General features: G+C 43.8%; 1 protein-coding gene across 5 annotated transcripts in view; it reads right to left on the bottom strand.

The window, feature by feature from the left end:
* Nucleotides 1-21,965, bottom strand: part of CFAP47 (cilia and flagella associated protein 47) — a 665,273-nt gene that overhangs the window by 575,117 nt on the left and 68,191 nt on the right. For all 5 annotated transcript variants that reach the window (XR_012898421.1, XM_075913261.1, XM_075913262.1 and 2 more), the window contains exons 17-21: nt 20,804-20,926; nt 19,340-19,471; nt 12,781-12,858; nt 11,889-12,033; nt 1,397-1,491 (exon numbers count right to left, since the gene is read on the bottom strand). Coding sequence is in view for 4 of the 5 variants with exons in the window: in XM_075913261.1 (XP_075769376.1) it covers nt 1,397-1,491; nt 11,889-12,033; nt 12,781-12,858; nt 19,340-19,471; nt 20,804-20,926 (573 nt within the window). In the remaining variant the exon portion in view is untranslated. The remainder of the gene's footprint in view (nt 1-1,396; nt 1,492-11,888; nt 12,034-12,780; nt 12,859-19,339; nt 19,472-20,803; nt 20,927-21,965) is intronic.

Raw genomic sequence — 21,965 nt, 5'->3', positions numbered from 1 at the left:
ACTGGTGCTAACATCGACTTTTTGTCATTTACCAGGAGCCACAACCTCTAACACATGCTCAGCAGAAGAGTGACACCCTCCTGAATCTTGGCTTCCGAGCTGTCAGCTGTCGAGATAGCTATAGACCTGGATGCCCTGGCACCTCAGATAAGCCACTGCCACCAACATGCACTTTGTAAGCACCCTTGGGGTCATGGCCAGTCCAAAGGGAAGTACCATGCATTGATAATGGTTCAGACCTACTGATATCTCCCTCACAGACCATACGGGGCAATGGGAGGGCTCTCTTCTCCACCTGAGTAGGAAAGCAAGAGCACCAGACACAATGACTTCCCTCTATGTAGAGGCCCAGGCAGTGCCAACTCATAGTCCTGAGTCATCTGAAATGCCTTCAGGATTGAGGGAACTTGGATACTCATGGTGGACAGCGGGGAAAAAGGAGAGCTGTCCTGTTCCACCTGGACTGGTGTCTTGTCAGGCTCATATTCTCCCGTGTGCTGCCTTGTGTACTTTGTCTTCAATTTACAAGGAAAGGTGTCCTTGCCCACTTTTTTGGACCTCTTGGATGGAACCACTGAAGATGCCTGGTGCTAGATTGACAGGGCCAGGGGAGTATTCTGCACCAAGGCACTGGTGCTCGCTGCCGAGCCGAGCACTGGTCTTGGGGAACAAGAGTGAACTCTATGAGTAGGGCCTTTAACAGGATGACCCTGCCTTTTATTGTCAAGGGACAAAAAGGTCTGCACATCTGACACTTCTCGAAGATGTGGGCTTCTCAGAAGTAGTGAAAGCAAACAACATGAGGGTTGCTAACTGGCATAGGCCTGACGCAGTTAAAGCATACTTTAAAAGCCAGGGGAGTGAGGCATGCCTCTTCCCAGAGCTAAGTCCCTAGTGGGGTCTAACTGCTGGAATACAACTTATTTACCACTGTTGGAGGGGAGCCACATCTGCTCTGATTTAAACAGCACTGATGTCACACTCCCTTTTTTTCCCCCTTCAAGCATCTGAAAAAGTGAGCTGTCTTTCATGAATGTTTATGCCTAATAAATTTGTTAATACTGCGGGACTGTACAAATGTGCACCATCAGCAGAAACCAAAAACCCAAAATATGTACAAAGGGCTTGAAGCAATAAATTTAAACTTATTATATGACTCTGAAGGACAAAGTAAAAAGTAACAGTTATATAGGACTTCAGAATTTATTTCCTTAAGAACAAGATTATTTTTTCAAGACTCTTCCAAGGCCATTATTATTTAAATATTTGCTGGTTTTAACTACTAAGTACTCTTTTTACCCAAAATATGCAGGATGTCTATTTTCTCAGATCTTAGAAAATGTATTAAATGCATCATTTAAAGTTATTATCATTACTGCTGTTCTATAAAACTTACTTCTGTTGGCGTGAAATACAATGAACATTGCAATGTCGACTTCCCTTCTAACTCCACAGAATATAAATATGGCCTCCAAGGATAATAATCAACCACTGTGAGACAAAATACAGAGATAATTAAGTGTTACAATAGTATATGTCAAACATTTGTAAAAGCAACTATACTACAAAATGATTTCCAATATAGGGCGGATATAATTTTCTTGGTGATGTATTATGGCTCAATTCACTATTTCTTAGTGGTAAGATACAATCTAACCCTGAGAAGTGCTGGTCATCAACAGCTTCCATTTACATCATCAGGATCGGGTGTGCTAGTACCTCTGAGAATCATGTCTTTTATCTTCAATTTTCATTTTAAAAAGATTGCTCCAGGAAAAAATACTTACTAAAATAATGAACCTACAAGAATATTTATGTTCATTCTGTGCTACTGAAGATAACACAACAGAGTCTTACCTTAGCTCAAAGGGTTTCTAAACTACACTCTGAATTAATGGTACGAGAGTCAATGCATGACATATCCCATTCACATGCCGGTTGTTTACACGTGAATCTCTAGAACTTCCACCATTGAGGCTACATCTAGACTACAGGCTTCTTTCGGAAGAAACTTTTTCAGAAGAGATCTTCTGAAAAAACTTCTTTTGAAAGAGAGCGTCCACACAGCAAAAGTGCATCAAAAAAGCAATCTGCTTTTTTGAAAGATAGTGTCCACATTTATTGGACGCTATCTCGCATTTAAGTTGTGATTACTATGGACAGAGTGGCCACTAGGGGACGTGTGCTTTTTCCTGGAGGCCTCTTCTTTCAAACAAACAAACAAAAAACACACTTCTTTCCTATCCACACACATGTTTTTCCAAAAGAGCTCTTCTGGAAAAAGGCTTCTTCCTCTTCTTCCTCGTAGAAAGAGGTTTACAGCTGTCAGGAAACCCCCTGCATTCTTTTGACTTTCTGTCAAAAGAATGCAATTGCAGTGTGGATATAAGGGTAGTTTTCCCAGAAAAAATGGCTGTTTTGATGGAAAAACTCTGCAATGTAGACATACTCTGAGTTCCTGGATTGCAGAAGAAGGAAGAGTTCCCCAACAAGCCTATTAAAATTTATATGTAAAAATGAAAAAAAAATGAAAAAAATAGATATCCTGCTGCTGTTGTGATTGGGCTATTATCACTGGTGTTTCTAACTCTTTTTTTCATTGTCATAATGTTAACCAATTGCTTTTTTTTTCCCCCAGAAGGATTCTGAGGCCAGATCCACATTAAAAAGTTAGATCGATCCAGCTATGTCACTAAAGGGCATGAAAAATCCAACCTCTGAGCTACATAGTTAAGCCAGCCTAACTCCCAGTAGGCCAACATAAGGATTCTACAGTCAACCTAAGCTACCACCTCTACCTGAGGTGGACTAACTACAGTGACGGAAGAACCCCTCCAGTTGCTATAGTGAGTATCTATACTCAGGAGCGGCTCGAGGAGAGCTGCCAGCAACTGGCGCCCTAGGAGGAATGCGCAATCGGCGACCCTGCCTCCATAGCCCTCAATGGCATGACATCATCATTGGGCGCCGTGTTTAACGCGGCGCCCTAAGCAACTGCAGAGGTTGCCTACATCCATGGGCTGCCCCTGCCTATACTGAGGATATGTCTACATAAACTAAAGCATAAATCCAGGCTCAAGCCTAATTCCTCCTCCCCCACCATGCAACTACACTGCAATTGCATTTACCCATGCCCAGACCTAGGGTCCCATGACACCACAGGGCTAGGGGTCCAACATCAATTCAAGATGAGATCCAAGATCCAAGAGCTATTATTTTGCAGTGTAGATACAGCCCCATTTGACTCGGTGTCATTCAGAACTATCCCATAATTTCATGGGACAAATTCCTAAACCCTCTCTAACCCAACAATCTGCAATCCACTCTATTAAAAATGGAAGACACATACTCTTTTCAAAGGGCAGCAGCACAGTACAGCCATGAAAATCCATGGATATCCACTTTATACCCATGGATATTTACATCCACAGACCATTTTTCAGATTGTGGACCAGATACAGATATAAATTTTCTACCTGTGTAGGTCTCTAAATATAGGATCTCAAAGTTAGGGAAGCAGCTATCTGCAGTTCAGTCTATGAAGCTGCCTTCCCCTCTCTGGATCCTACATTAAATCCCTCATGTTGATTTATTGTGCAGAAACAGCTGCCTCTCTCTCCAACAGACATGATACTGCAATAAGCCAGGATAATTTTCCTAAATTGTGTGGCAGCTTAAAATGCTGTGAAAGCAGCATGGGGGGTTTTGCTCCCTGTCCTGATCTTTTACCACCACTTATTCTGTATATTTCCTGAGCCTCTGTATAGAATCTTAAAGTCAGGTAATCAGCCACATAGGTTATGAGCTGCAAACAGCTGCTTCTCCATCTCTGAAATCCTACTTCCAGAGGCTTCTTTCTTTCCTGCCTGGGGACAACACTTCTCCTCTCCTCTCTTCCCCTACTATTTCCCTCTTTTCCTCCTGTACTTTCAGGTATGTTGTTGTAAGGAACAGTGAAGTACAGTCATGGTGTCACTTCCCCCCTTTATATCTTCTTCCAACATGCTGGAAAGCTCTTTTGCTGTGACTTGGGTCAAAAAATTCCCATTGTGAAATGCTATCTCTGAAATGTTTCTATTGTACATAGTTCCTGAGATAATCCTTGTGCTTGTGTGCATTTCCTCCATAAGCCATCAACATTGTTTGGCCTTTTATTATTGTACCTGAAAAGTGGCATGTGGATGTACTCAACCTCACAACATGTTTCAGTACAATATACCTAGCAAACTTCATAGCACATACAATCCGAGGCACTAATGTTTAACAGAACAAGACTTTTAGAATGATACCTCATAAGTGTAACAGACTCCAAACCAGAAGCCTCCAAACCAGAAGAGAAACAGGTATAGCTTTCTCTTCCCTGAATGAATTCCTAGAGACTGCTGCCACAAAATGAAGGCAGGTGGACACCTGAGGCTAGTTAATGGCTTGCCGGAAGAAGTAAGCTAATTAAACACCTACAGCCAATTAAAGCTGGTGGGGCTGCTTTAAAAGGTTCTCCCCCTGCCCCCCCCCCCCCCCAAGATAAGGAGAGGAGAAAGACAAGGAGTGATGGACCAGAAGGAGGATGTGCATGTACACTCACACTCACTTGCAGGTACCGGGGGAGGCACTGGGAGGAGTTGTTTGGGTAAGTGGCCCAGGGAAGAAGCTGCCAGATTAGAAGTAAAAACAAACTTCCTCAGCACCAACACAGAGACTGCTCTGAGAAGGGAGTCCAGAACTATAGAGTGGCTTTCACTTTTGCCTGTGATGAGTATGGTTTAGCAAGCTGTGCACCCTGCCTCCTGTAAAGAGAAAGAGGCTGTGTGAAGGGCCACAGCCAGGGTGTTGGCTTCAGGCACAAAGTGTTACACAGTGCATCCTCCAAGAGAGCCTTCGCTGTCTTTAGTCACACAATTAAGGATAACTATACTTCATATAAGCCAGAAATTGCCTGGTTTAATGTTTTTTACCCAGCAACATTTCAGAGAAAGTCAGCTGTCCCAAAGATGACATATAACAACACAATTCAGGGCAGGTAGATATCTCTGCAGTACTAAACTTATATTGAAAAAGGTGTCAAGGCTTAGCTCTGGCATAAAGTAAGCACTGGCTGGGAAGCCTGGAAAGCCCTCTTATGCCCCTAACTCCTGCACTCACTCCTTACCCTTAGCCCTTGGACCCCACCGCCTGTGCCCATATGGGGAAACTAACCTGAAGTCAGAGAATACCTGTCGTTGTTGTTCCTCTCCCCACCTCATATATTCTTAGGTTGGCACAGAAAGTGACTTGCCAAGCCAAGATGTGTGGGGACTCAGACCCAGCAAAAATTAAGCGCTGTAGCCCTGTGATTGTATTCTTCTTACATGCTTCCAAGGGAGAACAGACTCCCAGTCCCTTGCATTAGCTGGACTATTGAGAGTATCATCAGCTTCAGTCACCTCTTTATCAGCAACTCACACTGGGCAATGCAGATAATCTCTTAACCTTGTTTGGGGAGCTTTTTGATCAACTTCAAAACCCAAGCAATCTCCCAGAGGAATTAATACTCATGATTTTTCCCCTCTGACTGGTAAAACATTTCACCACATGCATCAAACAGTTATATTGACCGAGACCTTAGCAGGGTTTTAAATCAATGGAACAGTACAGACTGCAACAAAAAGTGCTGAGCAGGAAGCCTGGAGACTGACAGTTACAGGACAAAGAGGCAAATACTTCCTCCTCAGCCCCTGACATTCTAGCAGTTGGGAGAAGACTGCAAATGCTGAGCAATAAAGTCAGATGGAAATACACTGCTAATTTCCTCAACACACAAACCGCCACTGGGATAAACAACCATAAGCCAAAGAGCTGGTGGTTAGTGCAAAGAAAAGCGAAGTTACTCACCTCAGTGCAGTAACTGTCGTTCTTCGAGATGTGTGTCCCCGTGGGTGCTCCACTGTAGGTGCTGGGCTTACCCTGACGCCGCAGAATGGAGACTTTTTTTCAGTAGCAGCACCCGGCCGGACCGCGCATGCACAGTGGCATCTCACGGTGTTCGCGCCACTTTGAATGCATGCGCGGTCTGGCCCTCGCCAGTTCCTCGAGGCCACCTTGGAATCTGAAAGGCATAAAGGAAAAATGGACTCCAAAGTGGGGAGGAGGGCGGGTAGTGAAGCACCCATGGGGACACACATCTTGACGAACGACAGTTACTGCACCGAGGTGAGTAACTTTGCTTTCTTCTTCGAGTGATGTCCCCGTGGGTGCTCCACTGTGGGGTACATCTAGACTACATAGCTCCGTCGACGGAGCCATGTAAAGTAGTTTACTCAGCATAGTCAATGAAAAGGGGATTTAAATAATCCCCACTTCATTAAATAAAAATGGCCGCCACTCTTTGCCGACAATCAGCTGATCCAGCACAGCGCGGCACTCTAGACGCGGCACGGTCGACAAAAGAAGCCTTTGTCAACCACTCCAGTAAAGGCTCCTTGAAACAAGGTTTACTGGAGCAATCAACAAAGGCTTCCTTTGTCGACCGCGCTGCATTTAGACTGCCGCGCTGTGCCGGATCAGCCGATTGTTGGCACAGTGCAGCGACCATTTTTATTTAGTGAAGCAGGGATTATTTAAATCCCCGCTTCTTTGACTATGCTGAGTAAACTATTTTACATGGCTCCATCAATGGAGCCATGTAGTCTAGACATACGTTAGGTGACTAAACAGCAGTATTCCATCGAGCAGGAAGGAGGGAAAAATGGAGTCCCTATTTATCTGCTGAAGAGAGCACTGCTGATGCCTCCGTAGTATCTGAGTGCCTCTCCTGGTGTATGGCATAATGTTTTATAAAGGTGTCATGAGAGGACCAGATTGTGGCTCTGCATATGTCCTTAAGGGGACACCCTTGAGAAAGGCCGTTGAAGTTGCCACTGCCCTTGTAGAATGGGCTCGAGGCTGTATCAGGAGCGGAATATGCCTTGAGGCATAGGCCTCGGTTATACAGCTGGTTATGAGTTTGGAAATTCGCTAGGAGGATATTGGATGTCCCTTTGAGCTCCCAATCAGGGACACAATCAATCGGTCAGTTTTTCTGAAAGATTTTGTGCGATCCACGTAAAAGGCCAGAGTTCTCTGAAAGTCAAGCATATGTAAAGCCGCTTCTCGTGGGGCAGTACGCGGTTTCGGGTGAAAAGATGGGAGGACAACTGGTTCATTCACATGAAAACTTGATGATACCTTCAGGATAAAGGCTGGGTGAAGTCTTAAGACTATACTGTCCTTATTGAAAATGGTATACAGAGGTGTTGCCATAAGAGATGCAAATTCCCCAACTCTGAGTGCCGACATAATTGCAAGAAGAAAGACCAACTTCATGGTCAATGTTTGAAGCGGTATAGTAGCGAGTGGTTCAAAAGGTGGAGCAGCTAAAGCCTCAAGTACGATGTCTAAGCTCCATGGGGGGGAGTAGGCTTGCAGGGAGGGCTTAAGTTCAGAAGACCTTTAATGAATCTTTTCGTGGTTGGATGGGCAAAGAGGGAGGAACCATCAATGGGCTATCTGAAGGCCGAGATTGCCGCTAGGTGGACCCTGAAGAATGCCAGTGACAACCCTGTGTGTTTTAGGTGGAGTAAATAATTGAGAACCACATGCAGAGGGGTCGATTCCAGAAGTTCGTGGTGTGTGGAGCACCAGGAGATGAATCGGCACCATTTTGACAGGTAAGTGTTTCTGGTTGTTTGTCACGGCTTCATCTGGTGAGGAAGATTGATCGGTAGGAAACAACTCTGGTGGGTGATCCTCCGTGGCAGGGTGGGTGCCCTCTGGCTCTAATGGCAGTTGAGGTTGGGACGTTGGTTGTCCCATTGGGGTAGGAGGGGCCGGAGCCGGTGAGTGCCTAGAAGACAGGCAGTCACAACATGATCTACCATGCAATCTCAATCTATAGTGGTATGAGAACCTACTACGTGAATCACGGTACCGGTCATCGCGTCGATAAAGGCTGTCCAGTGGTGAGCACCTGTGGGTATGTTCCCAGTGATGAATATGAGGAGAACGTGGAGATCGGAAACGGGTGTATGAGCGTCTGGAGGAAGCTGGAAAAGTCGAAAATTGCTGGTACTGATGATGTTGATGGTCCCTGTAGGATGCCAGAAAGGGAGATGGTAGACATTGGTGTGGAGAATATGGTGACCGGTGCCACTGATCACGGTAGGGTCTTGGGGATCGCGGTGCCAGTGGAGATGGTGACGGTGAGAATATTATTGATGGGGAACGGCTTTGGTGGCGGGGAGTGCTCGGTGCCAAGGCACTAGCGCCGGTGCCACCGGAATGAGAAATTGGTGCTGGCAGTGCCTGCCGGTGCCGACAATGTTACTGTCGGTGCTGACGATGCACTCGATACCGAGATGTCCATCAGTGCTGGAGGTTTGGTAGGGGGTGGAGCCAAAGCAACTCTCAGTGCTGCCGGCAGTGCCACTTGTGCCAGTTTCTTTGGCTTTGATACTGCGGGAGTTTTGAACACGGTTTCTCAGTGCCTGAAGTACCAGGCTTGTCTCCCTTGCTGACTCTGGAGTGCGGGATAGTAGGTAAAGATCTAGTCTCATTCCCTATCTCTTCTGGCCCTTGCGGTCAACTTCAAGCAATGTGGGCATTTTTGTGGAACATGGGCTTCTTTCAAACACCGGATACACAAGGAGTGCCCATTGGAGGCTGGCATTGCCTCGCGGAAAGTGTTGCATTTCTTAAATCCGGGTGACGACGGCATTTTCAATGTCAATGGGGTTTTTTTGTTTGTTTGTTTTTTAACTGAATAAGTATAACTAAACTGTACTATCAGAACTATGTACATTAAGGGAGACACCGTAAAAATGAAACAGGTATGGACAGGAGAAGGGAACAACTCTGAGGTATTAAATTTATTTATTTATTTATTTATGTTAACTAGGAGGATAGTGACGGGAAAAGGAAGAATTAGAGGAAAAATGAACTTATATACAACTTTAAGCGGGGATCTCACGCGAAGGAGAAAAAGATTGGAGAGATGCAATTCACTCCATCTGCAGCCTGAGGTGGTTGAGAGGAACTGGCGGGGCCGGACCGCGCATGCACTCAAAATGGCGCGAACACCGCAAGATGCCACCGTGTATGCACGGTCCAGCGGAGTACGGCTACTGCAAAAAAGTCTTCGTTCTGTGGCGCCGGGGCAAGCCCAACACCTACAGTGGAGCACCCCCGGGGACATCACTCAAAGAAGAACTGCAATTGCTGAGCTCTGAGTGATATGATTTTACAAATCTTAAGCTAAATAGGCAGCAGGATTTAGTTCGGTTTTGATTTTGAGCAGTATTGACTTGAAGGGTTTATTATACTTTTCTCTCTATTTATATAAAAAAGTTTTTCTTGATGGATAACAGAATGACATCATCACATTCTCTCACACTCTGTCAAGAAAGCCCCACCTTCTGAACCAAATATGATTCTTTTGCAGCTTCAACTCAGACTCCCCTCGCTGCCCCCACAGCAGGGAGTCCCTGTTGGCCCTCCAGCCCTGCAGCACCTCCCACAAGGTTGGAGTGCCAGCACTGGAGTCCTGCAGAAGGGGATGAGGAAGCCCCAAGGGCTCCCACTGGATCTGGCTTGTGGGGAAGAAGCGGAGCCAGAAATGGTTTCACATGCTGCCGCTTTCCTTCCCCCTCCCCAACTGGAGGAACAGCAGCGCAGAGACGTGCTTCCTGGAGGCTTTTCCCACTGCTTCAGAATCTGGACAATAGGAGCAGCAGGAGGCGATGCCTGGGGCACCGTGTTGGGAGCCACATGAAAGCAAGTAAGTGGTCCCCCTCCCCTCATGCCCAGACCCCGATCCTCAGCCCATTCACTCAATGCTGTGCCTAGACACTGTACTCCCAGCCCCCGCACTCATACCCCCTAAGCTGAGACCCTGCACCCCCACCCCCTCACACAGCCTATCCAAGACTCCACACCCCCAAATGGCTCACTCATACCCCCCAAGCCAACACCCTACACCTCCACCACCCTCACACACACCCTCCAACAAGACCCCACACTTCCAGCCCCTCCTGCACCCTGCCCCCAGCCTATCCACCCCCAGTCTGCTCCTCCATCCTCCCTTGCTCCTACACCCTTCCCTCTGGCCAGACTCCATACCCCAATCCTGCTCCTGGACTCTCCCTCCTGCCCAGACACCTTGCTCCCAGCCTTCCCCTGCACCCTCCATCCTCGCCAGAAGCTGCACCCTCACCCTCTCCTGCACCCCACCTCCTGCCAAGATCCTGCACCCCCATCCCTATCCCACTCGTTGGCAGCCATGACCTGCGCACTTAATCTCTCATTTTTGGCCCCACCCCCAAGTCTAGCGAGGGACGCAAAATCTACTAACCCTGGAACCCCAGAAGAATTCATCTCACCTGAGGCCTTGAAACTTAGTCCTCCCTGCCCCTCCTCACACCATGAGGCAGGAGCACAAGGGGAGTGAGGTGTTTCAGTTGGGGGCCACATCAGTGGAAGTTGGGGTTTTTGGAAGGTTGGAGGGAGTTGGCAAGTGTAGCGAGCAGGGGGTGCAGTCCCCTAGTAATGTAGAAGGCTATTTGTTCTGATGCAAGTTATACAAGATGGATGCTTAAAATAATAATAGAGATTCAACCTGTACTACATTTCAGACTTCCCTCGTCTGGCAACATCTGTGGTCTGGTTTCCCTGTGGGTTGGAGCACTCACAGGGAAAAGTTGGGCCCCATACTCAGCAACTCTTCCCCTGCCCTTCCAGAGCTTCCAGAGTGCCACAAACAGTTAATTTGCAGCATTCAAGCTCAGGAAGAGAGGGGGGAGAAGTGGAGATGGGTGGAACATTTGGTGGAAGAGAAAGGGTGGCCGTGGACAATAGTGGCAGCAGAGGGGCCGGCATTAACTTCTCTGATCCAGTAAATTCTCTAGAGCCCCTCACCTCTTGCATTCATCAGAAGCAGCAGGGGAAGCAGAGCAGTGCGGCCCCAGCTCACTCTGCTCTCCCAGCATGTTGCTCGGGGTGTGTCTAGACTACAGTACTGTCGACAAAACTAAACCTGCATCTACATTGCCACTGAGTTCTGTTGACATAACGTTGACAGAACTCAGCAGTTTTGTCGATGGCTGTAAACCTCATTCTACGAGGAATAATGCCTTTTGTCGACAGAGTTCTGTCGACAGAAGGCGCTATTGCATCTACACTGTCCTTTGTGTCCACACTGTCATGTCGACAAAGCGGCTTGCTTTGTCGACAGTACTGAATGTAGTCTAGACGCTCTTTGTCGGCATAAGCTTTGTCGACAGTATCTGTCGACAAAAGCCTGTAGTTTGGCCTTCCCCCTGGAGGAGGGATGGAACCATAACCCACACTCACCAGTGAGAAACAGAGCAACACAGCCAGGGGGAGTAGAGTGAGCTGAGACTACACTGTTCCACTTCACCCACCGCTCCCAGTGAATGTGGGGTCCAGACCCCTACTGCAGGCCCCAGGGTCCCCCCAGTTCCTCTAGATGCCCAGGGACTCCAGCTCCACCAGCTGCTGGGCAGCCCCTTGCCCTTCCCATCCACAGAATTGGAGGTATTGGCACACTTGTGACCGACCCCCCCCTCCCCCATGTCACCCCTGCTCCAAAGCATTTCTATCGTTTCTGTAGAAGATACTCTTATATTGAATATAAAAAGTAGTCCAGGCAAGGTAAAATTCATGTCATATTACAAAAATAGATCATGGACTAATTTATATTAAAAGCTAAGAAATAGGAACTACTTTACATTATCCTTTTAAACTTTCTATACAACATTGAATAAGTAAGATTATACAAGAAAAACTTCCGCTTAGATTTCTTTTACTATTATCTATTTTTCTATTAATTACAATTCTGAGATAACAAAAGAAAGTACCCGACTGGTCTTGGAAGGTCAATGTAAAGTCTTTGTACTTGGATAAATCAAACTCCACCTTGGCACGTGCTACTCCTTTGTTCTGAAGCAAAAAGGGAATTCCTTGGGTGGAACCAGCATAAACACCATTGAATTTAAAGGATTCCTGTTGAGTTTAAGAAAAAACTAACAATGTAAGAGCATGGTAAGGTTATATGCTTACTTTGTGAGTACTTTGAAATACTGCATTCAGAGATCCATAAGTTATCCTACGATAAATTGGCATCTCAGCCAGTGTTCCCTGTAAGCTGACTGTTAAAGCAGCTGCCCAGGAGAGATTCAAATGCTTCCGAGCTGATTAGCAGAGCATTCATAACCTCTCATGGCTGGCAACATGTGTTTCTACTGGTGGTGCACGTTTACATATGCCTTGGTGCACATGTACATATGCCTTAGTGCACATAACAAAATTTATCTCGCACACTGATGCAAAAATAGAGAAAACATTGGCCTCAATTTACCAACTGACTATCCAATTCCAGGCATGTCTACACTAGGAAATAATTTCAAAATAAGTAAAATTGAAATAATAACTCACAAAACAGCATGTCCCCAGTACAGGAGAGCATCGAAACAGATCAGAATTATTTTGAAATAGCGCATCCACACTGACTGGAGCCTACCTCAGATTTAGAGCCCCCAGAAGCACTCTGGGGAGGGCACCAGGAAAGTGGATAGTTCCTGTGGCTGGTTGGACAGGCAAGCTGTGATGTGTGCTTTCAGGGGCTCCTCCCTACGGCCCGTCTCACACACCAATCCTACATTGCCTCCCCCCTCATGAGACACCAAACTGAACAATACAAATCTTACCTAGAACTAATAATTACTGTAATAAAAGACACCAAATACTTACTACATTAATGCCTATTTCAGGGGCCTCTACAGATCCACCAATCCTAAGTTCCAATACTTTTCCATGGCGGATTGCTACCTAGTTGAAAGAAAAGTAAAATTACTGACATTGTAATTATTACACTATTTTTCCATCACAACTGTTCCATTATATTATGTACTGTATAGTAAATTATAACTTTAAATAAAGATAGCTTTAAATAATAGACAACAAAAAGACACAGCCATGGAATTCTACTACATAAGTTCTTGGAAAAAGAATTTCCCCCATTCTAAAATTATTTTCCATGAAAATATTATAATGAAATCTAAACATGCTGAATTTGTTTCTATAATATACACATATGATTGCATAGTTTCTATAATATACACATATGATTGCATAGTATTCTTAAGATGTTGGTTCAATACAAACTTGCCTGTGCCTTTACCAAATTTAAGAAATACTAACAATTTTTTTAAAACACACAATGCTTAAAGAACACACACAAGTTTATACTTTCAGTAGATTATTTAATTATATTAAATGTTAATGCTATAGGAGAGTCCTAAGAAAAGTTCATTTTAATAGTGACAGGCTCCCTAAATGTCAAATAAAGATAGCCCCTAAGTGTGTTTTATACAGGCTTTGAAATGCAACTTTGACAAATGTCTACCTCCATTTTAACTTTCTAAACTCATGGGCTGTGTCTACACTGGCAAGTTATTCCGGAAAATCAGCCGCTTTTCCGGAAAAACTTGCCAACTGTCTACACTGGCCGCTTGAATTTCCGGAAAAGCACTGACGATCTAATGTAAAATCATCAGTGCTTTCCGGAAAAACTGTGCTGCTCCCGTTCAGGCAAAAGTCTTTTTCCGGAAAACTGTTCCGGAAAAGGGCCAGTGTAGACAGCACAGTAGTGTTTTCCGCAAAAAAGCCCCGATCGCGAAAATGACGATCGGGGCTATTTTGAGGAAAAGCGTGTCTAGATTGGCCACGGACGCTTTTCCGGAAAAAGTGCTTTTTCGGAAAAGCGTCCTGCCAATCTAGACGCGCTTTTCCGAAAATGCTTTTAACAGAAAACTTTTCTGTTAAAAGCATTTCCAGAAAATCATGCCAGTGTAGACGTAGCCATGCTGTGTGCATTGTTTTTAAAGATGTAGATAAATACTGGTTATTATGCTTTTATATAAAATACATAATAGAAGTTAAGTGTATGTTGTAAATGTACTGCAAATGGCATATCTTGAACCACTGGGCTAGAATACCAGCAAGATTGTCCAAACAAAGTCCAAAGCACATCCCTCTAGTATGAGGGAGAATTTAGAAGAGATTAATTTTATGTCAAGCAACAGTTTTTATAATGCTATTTAGGATGCTTTATGTTCTCAAAAGCCAAGAACGTGGCTATTCACCCATCCCCTTTCAAAGAAAATGCCTAAGTTTTAAAACCCTCACAAAAATTACAGAAATATTAAAATATGTTATTTTAGAGGTAAAGTCTTCATTCGTTAGATGTAAAGGAGAACATTTATGGTTGAGAAATTATATGTACAAGGCTTTTCTAACTTCTAAATTCACATGGCTGCTTAAAGATGAAAACCCTTTGTTCTTTAAATGCTTCAATAAATGTATTTTGTGATATTAATTTGCATCTACATTCATAGTTCATAATTTCCTAATGTCATTTTCATGAGAATGGGAGATGTTTTATGTTCAAATAGAGCAAAGTCATTTGATACGTGTATCTAGTTACTAATAAAATATAACACAAGTATATAAAATGTTAATAGCGAAATTAGTTGCTGAAGCATAGACAGATAGCTTACTTACTATACCCAGAAAGACACGAGTTTCCTCTCTAGAGCCTGCCAAGAAGAGACAATACTTTCTTGGATGGCTATTTAAAGTAACTGTCTTTAAGCAGTGAGATGAAAAAGACTGTTTTGAGTGCTGAAAGATTATACACATCATAAGGCTTTTTAGATTAATTTAAAACAAAATTTCAACTCCCATGAAACCTGGAAGGCAGTGAAGGAAAATCTCTGAAAATTGACTAAGTAAAAAATAATTGAAACAGTAAGGAATGTCTACACAACAGCCCTAAGTCATCCTATGTTAGGTTGACTTGTAGACACTGCAATAATTACTGTGGTGACTGACATCCACACTACCCGCCTACTGTTGTTGGTACACATCCTCGCCAGAAGCGTTTCCTGCAACTAAGGACGGGCAATGTGGACGGCTGAAAATCAGGGCTCTCTGATTCATGGAGCTCCCCATCAAAGCCCTGCTGCCCACTTCCAGACTCTCAGTTCCATGCTCCCAGCAGGAGGCAGCCAATCGGGTTTCTTGGCTCCTTTATCAGGTAGCCAACAGACAGCAGCCCAGCTGGGAATGGAAAGCTGGGAAAAGACAGGTTCTAGCTGCTTGGCTTTCATGTCAATTTCATGATTCCAGGATATTAATATCCTGTACGGATAGTCAGATCCTGCCATACATGAGAGAGAAAATTGTGTATACTCCGAAAAGAAACAAACTCAACTGGATAAACAGAGACAATTAGTGGGATTTAATTTCAGATTTAAGATTGTTTATATTTATAAATTGCCTATCTCAAGACAATTCCTTGAATACAGACCATGCTTGGTCCTAGCATAAGGATAGGGGACTGGACTTGATGACAGTGAGCAATAAGAATAATTAAAGGTCAAGAGAATATGAGCTATGAGGGAAGACCAAAGAATTGGGCTTGTTTAGATTAGAAAAGAGAAGACTGAGGGGGGACATGATAGTGGTTTTCAAGAACCTAAGAGAGTGTTACAAGCAGGAGAGAGAAAAACTGTTCTCCTTGGCCTCGGAGGATAGGACAAGAAGCAATGGACTTAAACTGCAACAAGGGAGGTTTAGGTTGGACATTAGGGAAAACTTCCTACCCATCAGGGTAGTTAAACACTGGAATAAATTGTGTAAGGAAGTCGTGGAATCTCTATCACTGGAGATATTTAAGAGCACGTTAGACATCTATCAAGGATGGTCTAGATAATGCTTGATCCTGCCATGAGGGCAGGGGACTGGACTTGATGACCTCTTGAGGACCCTTCCAGTTCTAGTATTCTATGAATGCCTTCTTTTAAGTACTGGATTTAAAAACTGTTTGGATTCATATGACTTACTTAAGATTACTCTTTGCTCATTTATAAACTGTTTAGGTTATCCATGATATAACAACCCTTAAATTAAATTATTCTGCTCATATATACCGTATTTTCCGGCATATAAGGCGACTGGGCGTATAAGACGACCCCCTAATTTTTTAGTTAAAAGATAGGTTTTCGTCTTATACTCCAGCGCCCCTCCGCCTCCCCGGCTTTGCTACCAGTGTCCCTGGTCTGCTGGAGACGGACCCCAGCAGACCAGAGGCACCGGGAGCAAAGCCGCAGCAGCGGCGGGGTCCCGCGCTTCTGAGGCTTTGCCAGAGCAAAGTCTCAGAAGCGCGGCACCCCGCCGCCGCTTCGGCTTTGCTCCCGGTGCCTCTGGTCTGCTGGGGACCGTCTCCAGCAGACCAGGGACACCGGGAGCAAAGCCTCTGAGGACACACCGGGGCTGCCCCGCCGCCGGAGCCCCTCCGCGGCTTTGCAAAGCCTCGGGGGAAGCCTGGGATGCCCCGCCGCCGGCTTCCCCCGAGGCTTTGCAAAGCCGCAAAGCTGTATACCCGGCATATAAGACGACCCCCGATTTTTGGGGGATGTTTTTTAACATCAAAAGTCGTCTTATACGCCGGAAAATACGGTAAGCTGTTTTATTTACTTATGATACTTTCAGTGTAATTTTTGGAGTGATGTACATCCACCAAAATGTAATCTCTGTTAAAAGTTATCCACAGAAAAACAAAGAGGAAAGACTGTAACTAACAAACCACTTGGGAAGGAATAATCTGTTTCACACATAGGCTACGTCTACACTGGCCCCTTTTCCGGAAGGGGCATGTTAATTTCAGCTATCGTAGTAGGGAAATCCGCGGGGGATTTAAATATCCCCCGCGGCATTTAAATAAAAATGTCCGCCGCTTTTTTCCGGCTTTTAGAAAAGCCGGAAAAGAGCGTCTATACTGGCCCCGATCCTCCGGAAAAAGCGCCCTTTTCCGGAGGCTCTTATTCCTACTTTGAAGCTCTTATTCCTACTAAAAGCCGGAAAAAAGCGGCGGACATTTTTATTTAAATGCCGCGGGGGATTTAAATATCCCCCGCGGCATTTAAATAAAAATGTCCGCCGCTTTTTTCCGGCTTTTAGAAAAGCCGGAAAAGAGCGTCTATACTGGCCCCGATCCTCCGGAAAAAGCGCCCTTTTCCGGAGGCTCTTATTCCTACTTTGAAGCTCTTATTCCTACTAAAAGCCGGAAAAAAGCGGCGGACATTTTTATTTAAATGCCGCGGGGGATATTTAAATCCCCCGCGGATTTCCCTACTACGATAGCTGAAATTAACATGCCCCTTCCGGAAAAGGGGCCAGTGTAGACGAGCCCATTCAGAATGGGAAGGAGAGTAATAGAGATGTAGCCATGTTAGTCTGGTCTTGCTAAAACAAAAGACAGGACTATGCAGCACTTTAAAGACTAACAAGATGGTTTATTAGGTGATGAGCTTTCGTGGGCCAGACCCACTTCCTCAGATCAAATTGTGGAAGAAAATTGGAATGACCATATATACCAAAGGGATACAATCAAAAAAAGTGAACACATAAAATTGACAAATCAGATTTTAGAACGGGGGGGGGGGGGGAGAAGAGGGAGGAGGTTAGTGTCTATGAGATAATGATATTAGGGGTGATGATGACAAAGATAGCTTCCCCAATTATCACCCCTAATATCATTATCTCATAGACACTAACCTCCCTTTCTCCCCCCCCCCCCCCCCCCGTTCTAAAATCTGATTTGTCAATTTTATGTGTTCACTTTTTTTGATTGTATTCCTTTGGTATATATAGTCATGCCAATTTTCTTCCACAATTTGATCTGAGGAAGTGGGTCTGGCCCACGACAGCTAATAAACCATTCTGTTAAGTCTTTAAAGTGCTGCATAGTCCTGTCTTTTGCTTCAGAATGAGAAGGGACTGTCTAGGAAAGAGTACTACAGAAACAAATCTAGGGGATCTAGAGGTCTTAGTGGACCACAAGCTAAATATGAGTCAACAATGTGATACTGTTGCAAAAAAAGCAAACATGATTCTGGGATGCATTAACAGGAGTGTTGGGAGCAAGACACGAGAAGTCAGTCTTCCGCTCTACTATGTGCTGATTAGGCCTCAATTGGAGTAGTGTGTCCAGTTCTGGGCACCACATTTCAAGAAACATGTGGAGACACTGGAGAAGTTCCAGAGAAAAACAATAAGAATGATTAAAGGTCTAGAGAACATGAGCTATGAGGCAAGACTGAAAGAATTAGTTTTCTCCTTTCCAAACTAAACAAGCCCAAGATGGGACATGATAGCAGTTTTCAAGTATATAAAAAGGTGTCAAAAGGAAGATGGAGAAAATTGTTCTCCTTGGTCTCGGAGGATAGGACAAGAAGCAATGGGCTTAAACTGCAGCAAGGGAGGTTTAGGCTGGACATTAGGGAAAATTTCCTAACTAGAATAAATGCCTAGGGAGGTTGTGGAATCTCCCACTCTGGAGATATTTAAGAGCAAGTTAGATAGACATATATCAGGGATGGTCTGTACGGTGCTTGGTCCTGTCGTGAGGGCAGGGGATTGGACTCAACAATGTCTCAAAGTCCCTTCTAGTTCTAGTGTTCTATGATTCTAATACAGAATATACACTTTAGTAAATCATGTTTCTGTGATTATCCCTAAACAATGATTACCTATTTTTGATCTTTTTCTTTCTTTACTAATATTGCTATAATTATTATATGAATACATTTTAATGGTCTTTAATCACAGCATCCTATACAGAATGAAGAGAGATCCATGTTATTAGAAGAATGAAAGTCACACCCCAGAATTGGGCTTAAGAAAGTCAGTTATTAAGATTTAGTCTACCATTTCTGTATTTGCTAAACAATAAATTCTAATAGTTTTTTCAAACAAATGACATGGCATAAAATAACCTAAAATATGCATTTGGAAAGATAAATTCATGCTCCTTACTCTCACACTCACACCCATAGAGTAAATCAATCACATTTGACACTTTTAAATCTTTCCTATAATTGTCATTTCTTTCAATCCTTGGAAAAGACCTATTTACATAGTAGATGGTTTATCTTTGATAAAACATTTGATTCTATTCCAACAAAACTTTAAAAAAGGGACACTCTTCACATCCATATGTATTCATAACAAAATCATCACCTCAAATACAATATACTTTTTGAATATAAATAAGAGAGCAGTTAAAATTGATTTTAAAGAAAAATATAAAAACAGATATTCCTTTTGATAAACTGCAGTACCAGTAATGAACATTTTTAGAAAAAATATATAGCTGGATTGAATTAATGGAGAGCGAGATGTATAGATAGACATACACATACTTTTAGTGAGATAATACTCAAATGTTCAGAATTTTTTAAAATACCTCCACTCTGGTATCAAATTTCATTACTGCATTGGGAATGAAGTAGATTTTGAGATCAGTGTGGCCTCCAACAGGTACTACCCCCTGAGAAGGAGTAATAGTCATTCCAAGCAGGGGGTTCGAATCAAGAACCTTCAAATACAAATAATCATTATAAAATATTAATAATGCTGTAAATGTATGCTTTTACAAAATTTGGGAAAAATATTTCTGATACAGAACCATTTACAATCTAGTTAATGTAACCATCCTACTCTATGAGTTTAACCTGGTCCTAAAAGTTTAGGACAAACTTTTTAATTAAGCTCCTAAATCTATACCCAGGAACCCACATAAATGATCTGATTTTCAGAAGTATTGAAAATCTGCAAACCCAGCTTTGAAAACTTGGTCCTTGGAATTTTTTTTTTTTCCTTACAAGCACTCCTGAACACCAGAAAATTATGACTTACTACAACTAAAAAAAAAAATCTCATGATAAATACAAGCTGAGTTAAAATTATTTGTGAGTTATTCATGGTAGAAATGTTAATAAGACTCCTATCCAGTCATGTCTGCTTAACTTCTCAGAGGCCATGTAAGTTTAAACTGTTTTCTTATTTTTAATAAGCACAGTGTTGCAATAAGTGTATTATCTCACACTCAGTGTGGTCAGGAGGGCCTGAGCTAATACAGGTAGAGCTAATACAGGATGGACCTCCCTGGTCCAGCACCTTCAGTACCTGACAGGTCCCGGATGAGGGATTTTGCCTGACCAGGAGAAGTCATATCTGACTCTCCTGCTACCGACTTTGCGCAGGCCTTGGACCAGCCTCCTGGCTAGCTCCCCCTTGCTGCTAGCCTTGCTGTACTGCCATTCCCCCCACCTCCTTCCCTGCTAAGCCGGGCAGCACAGCTTCAGCCCAGCTCCCTGTGTGCTGGACTCCTGGCCCCTCCAGGAAGCCCTGCTACGACATGCTGAGCTCCTGGTCCCACCAGGCAGCCTTGCTGTGGCGCACTGGGTTCCTGGTCCTGCCGGGCAGCCCCACTTGAGGCATGCTGGGCTCCTGGCCCTCCCAGGCAAGCCTTCTGAGTTGTGCCTGGCTGCCCAGATGTGATATGTAGGACAGCCCAGCTGTGGGAAGCCCAGCTGCCAAGCCTCCACCCGGACTCTCTGGTCCTGGGACATCTGTGGTCCTGCTGGAGGACGGATGTTGCCGGACCAGGGAGTCTCAGATTACAGAGTTTCAACCCACAATGAAAGCAAGCTAAAAATAGAGTACAAGACAAACTAGCCACATACTCCCATGAGTCCTAAAGAGGAGAGGATTCTAATAAGTATAACTATATTTTGTACAATACAAATTAAAGCAACCAAAAGGAAAATAAATTAATTAGTATACCAGAAAGAACATGAATTCTAGTAAGATATGAAAAGCTGTCCAAAACAAGAAAAAAAGTGTACAGCTATGTAATTCAGTTCACCTGGAAGTATGCATGATTATGTCCTGTGTTTTGAAGAATGGCAATCTTGCAAGTAGTTAAACCTAGAGGAGCACAACGGAAAGATATCCTTTGTTCCATAAACTGAACACTGGTTGGTCCAACCTAACAAGAAAGAAAGAAAGAAAGCAAACATATCTCTGAGTGTAAATAAATAATTCAACATATCTTAATTTTCTTTTGATTTTACAATAAGACAACTGTGAAGAGACATAAATTAAACACTGAAGAAGAACGTAAAAAGGTAACAAAATTTTTCTATTTTTTTGCCAAACCACAAAGATCAAAACAATACAACATGTTTTATTTTCCTTTGAAAATTAATACTTTTCCTGTATTTTACTGTACTTCAGTTAAAGTTTCACATGGCTATCAAATTCAGGTATGAAGTTTTTGCAAAAGTTGATATTTTGGGGGATTTTTTTAAAGCGGTGTAGAGATAATTATGTGAACAAAAATAAATTATGCCCCTATTTACATGCTAAATTGCTTTTGGTGGCTTGACCAAAGCAGTATAGCATATGCATTCCTTCTCCTCACTTTGTCTGATATGCAGGATCTAATCACAGTCCTCAATACCATCTACCACTCCCCCTCTGTTTCTGTAGATTGATCTCTGATCTGACAGACATCTGTATATTTATGATGCCTCCTCATCTGAAGTGGAGGGCATCCTCCCATTTTTCAAGGTCTTAAAGCCCAAGTTCCAGCCTGAATCCAAGCATCTACACAGCAACGAAACAGCCCCACAGCCTGAGCCCTGCAAGTCCAATTGGCTGGCGTGAGCAACTGTAGGGGTGTGTCTAGACTACATGCCTCCGTCGACGGAGGCATGTAGATGAGCCAGATCGGCAGAGGAAAATGAAGCCGCGATTAAAATAATCGCGGCTTCATTTAAATTTAAATGGCTGCCCCGTTATGCCGATCAGCTGTTTGTCGGCAGATCGGGGCAGTCTGGACGCGCCGCGCTGACAAAGAAGCCTTTCTTGATCGGCACAGGTAAACCTGGTTTCACGAGGCATACCTGTGCCGATCAAGAAAGGCTTCTTTGTCGGCGCGACGCATCCAGACTGCCCCGATCTGCCGACAAACAGCTGATCGGCAGAGCGGGGCAGCCATTTAAATTTAAATGAAGCCGCGATTA

This window comes from Pelodiscus sinensis, chromosome 1, assembly GCF_049634645.1.
Source record: "Pelodiscus sinensis isolate JC-2024 chromosome 1, ASM4963464v1, whole genome shotgun sequence".
In the NCBI taxonomy this organism is placed as follows: domain Eukaryota; kingdom Metazoa; phylum Chordata; order Testudines; family Trionychidae; genus Pelodiscus; species Pelodiscus sinensis.
Note: the sequence above shows the minus strand (reverse complement) of the source record. Positions and strands in the feature narration are given on the sequence as shown.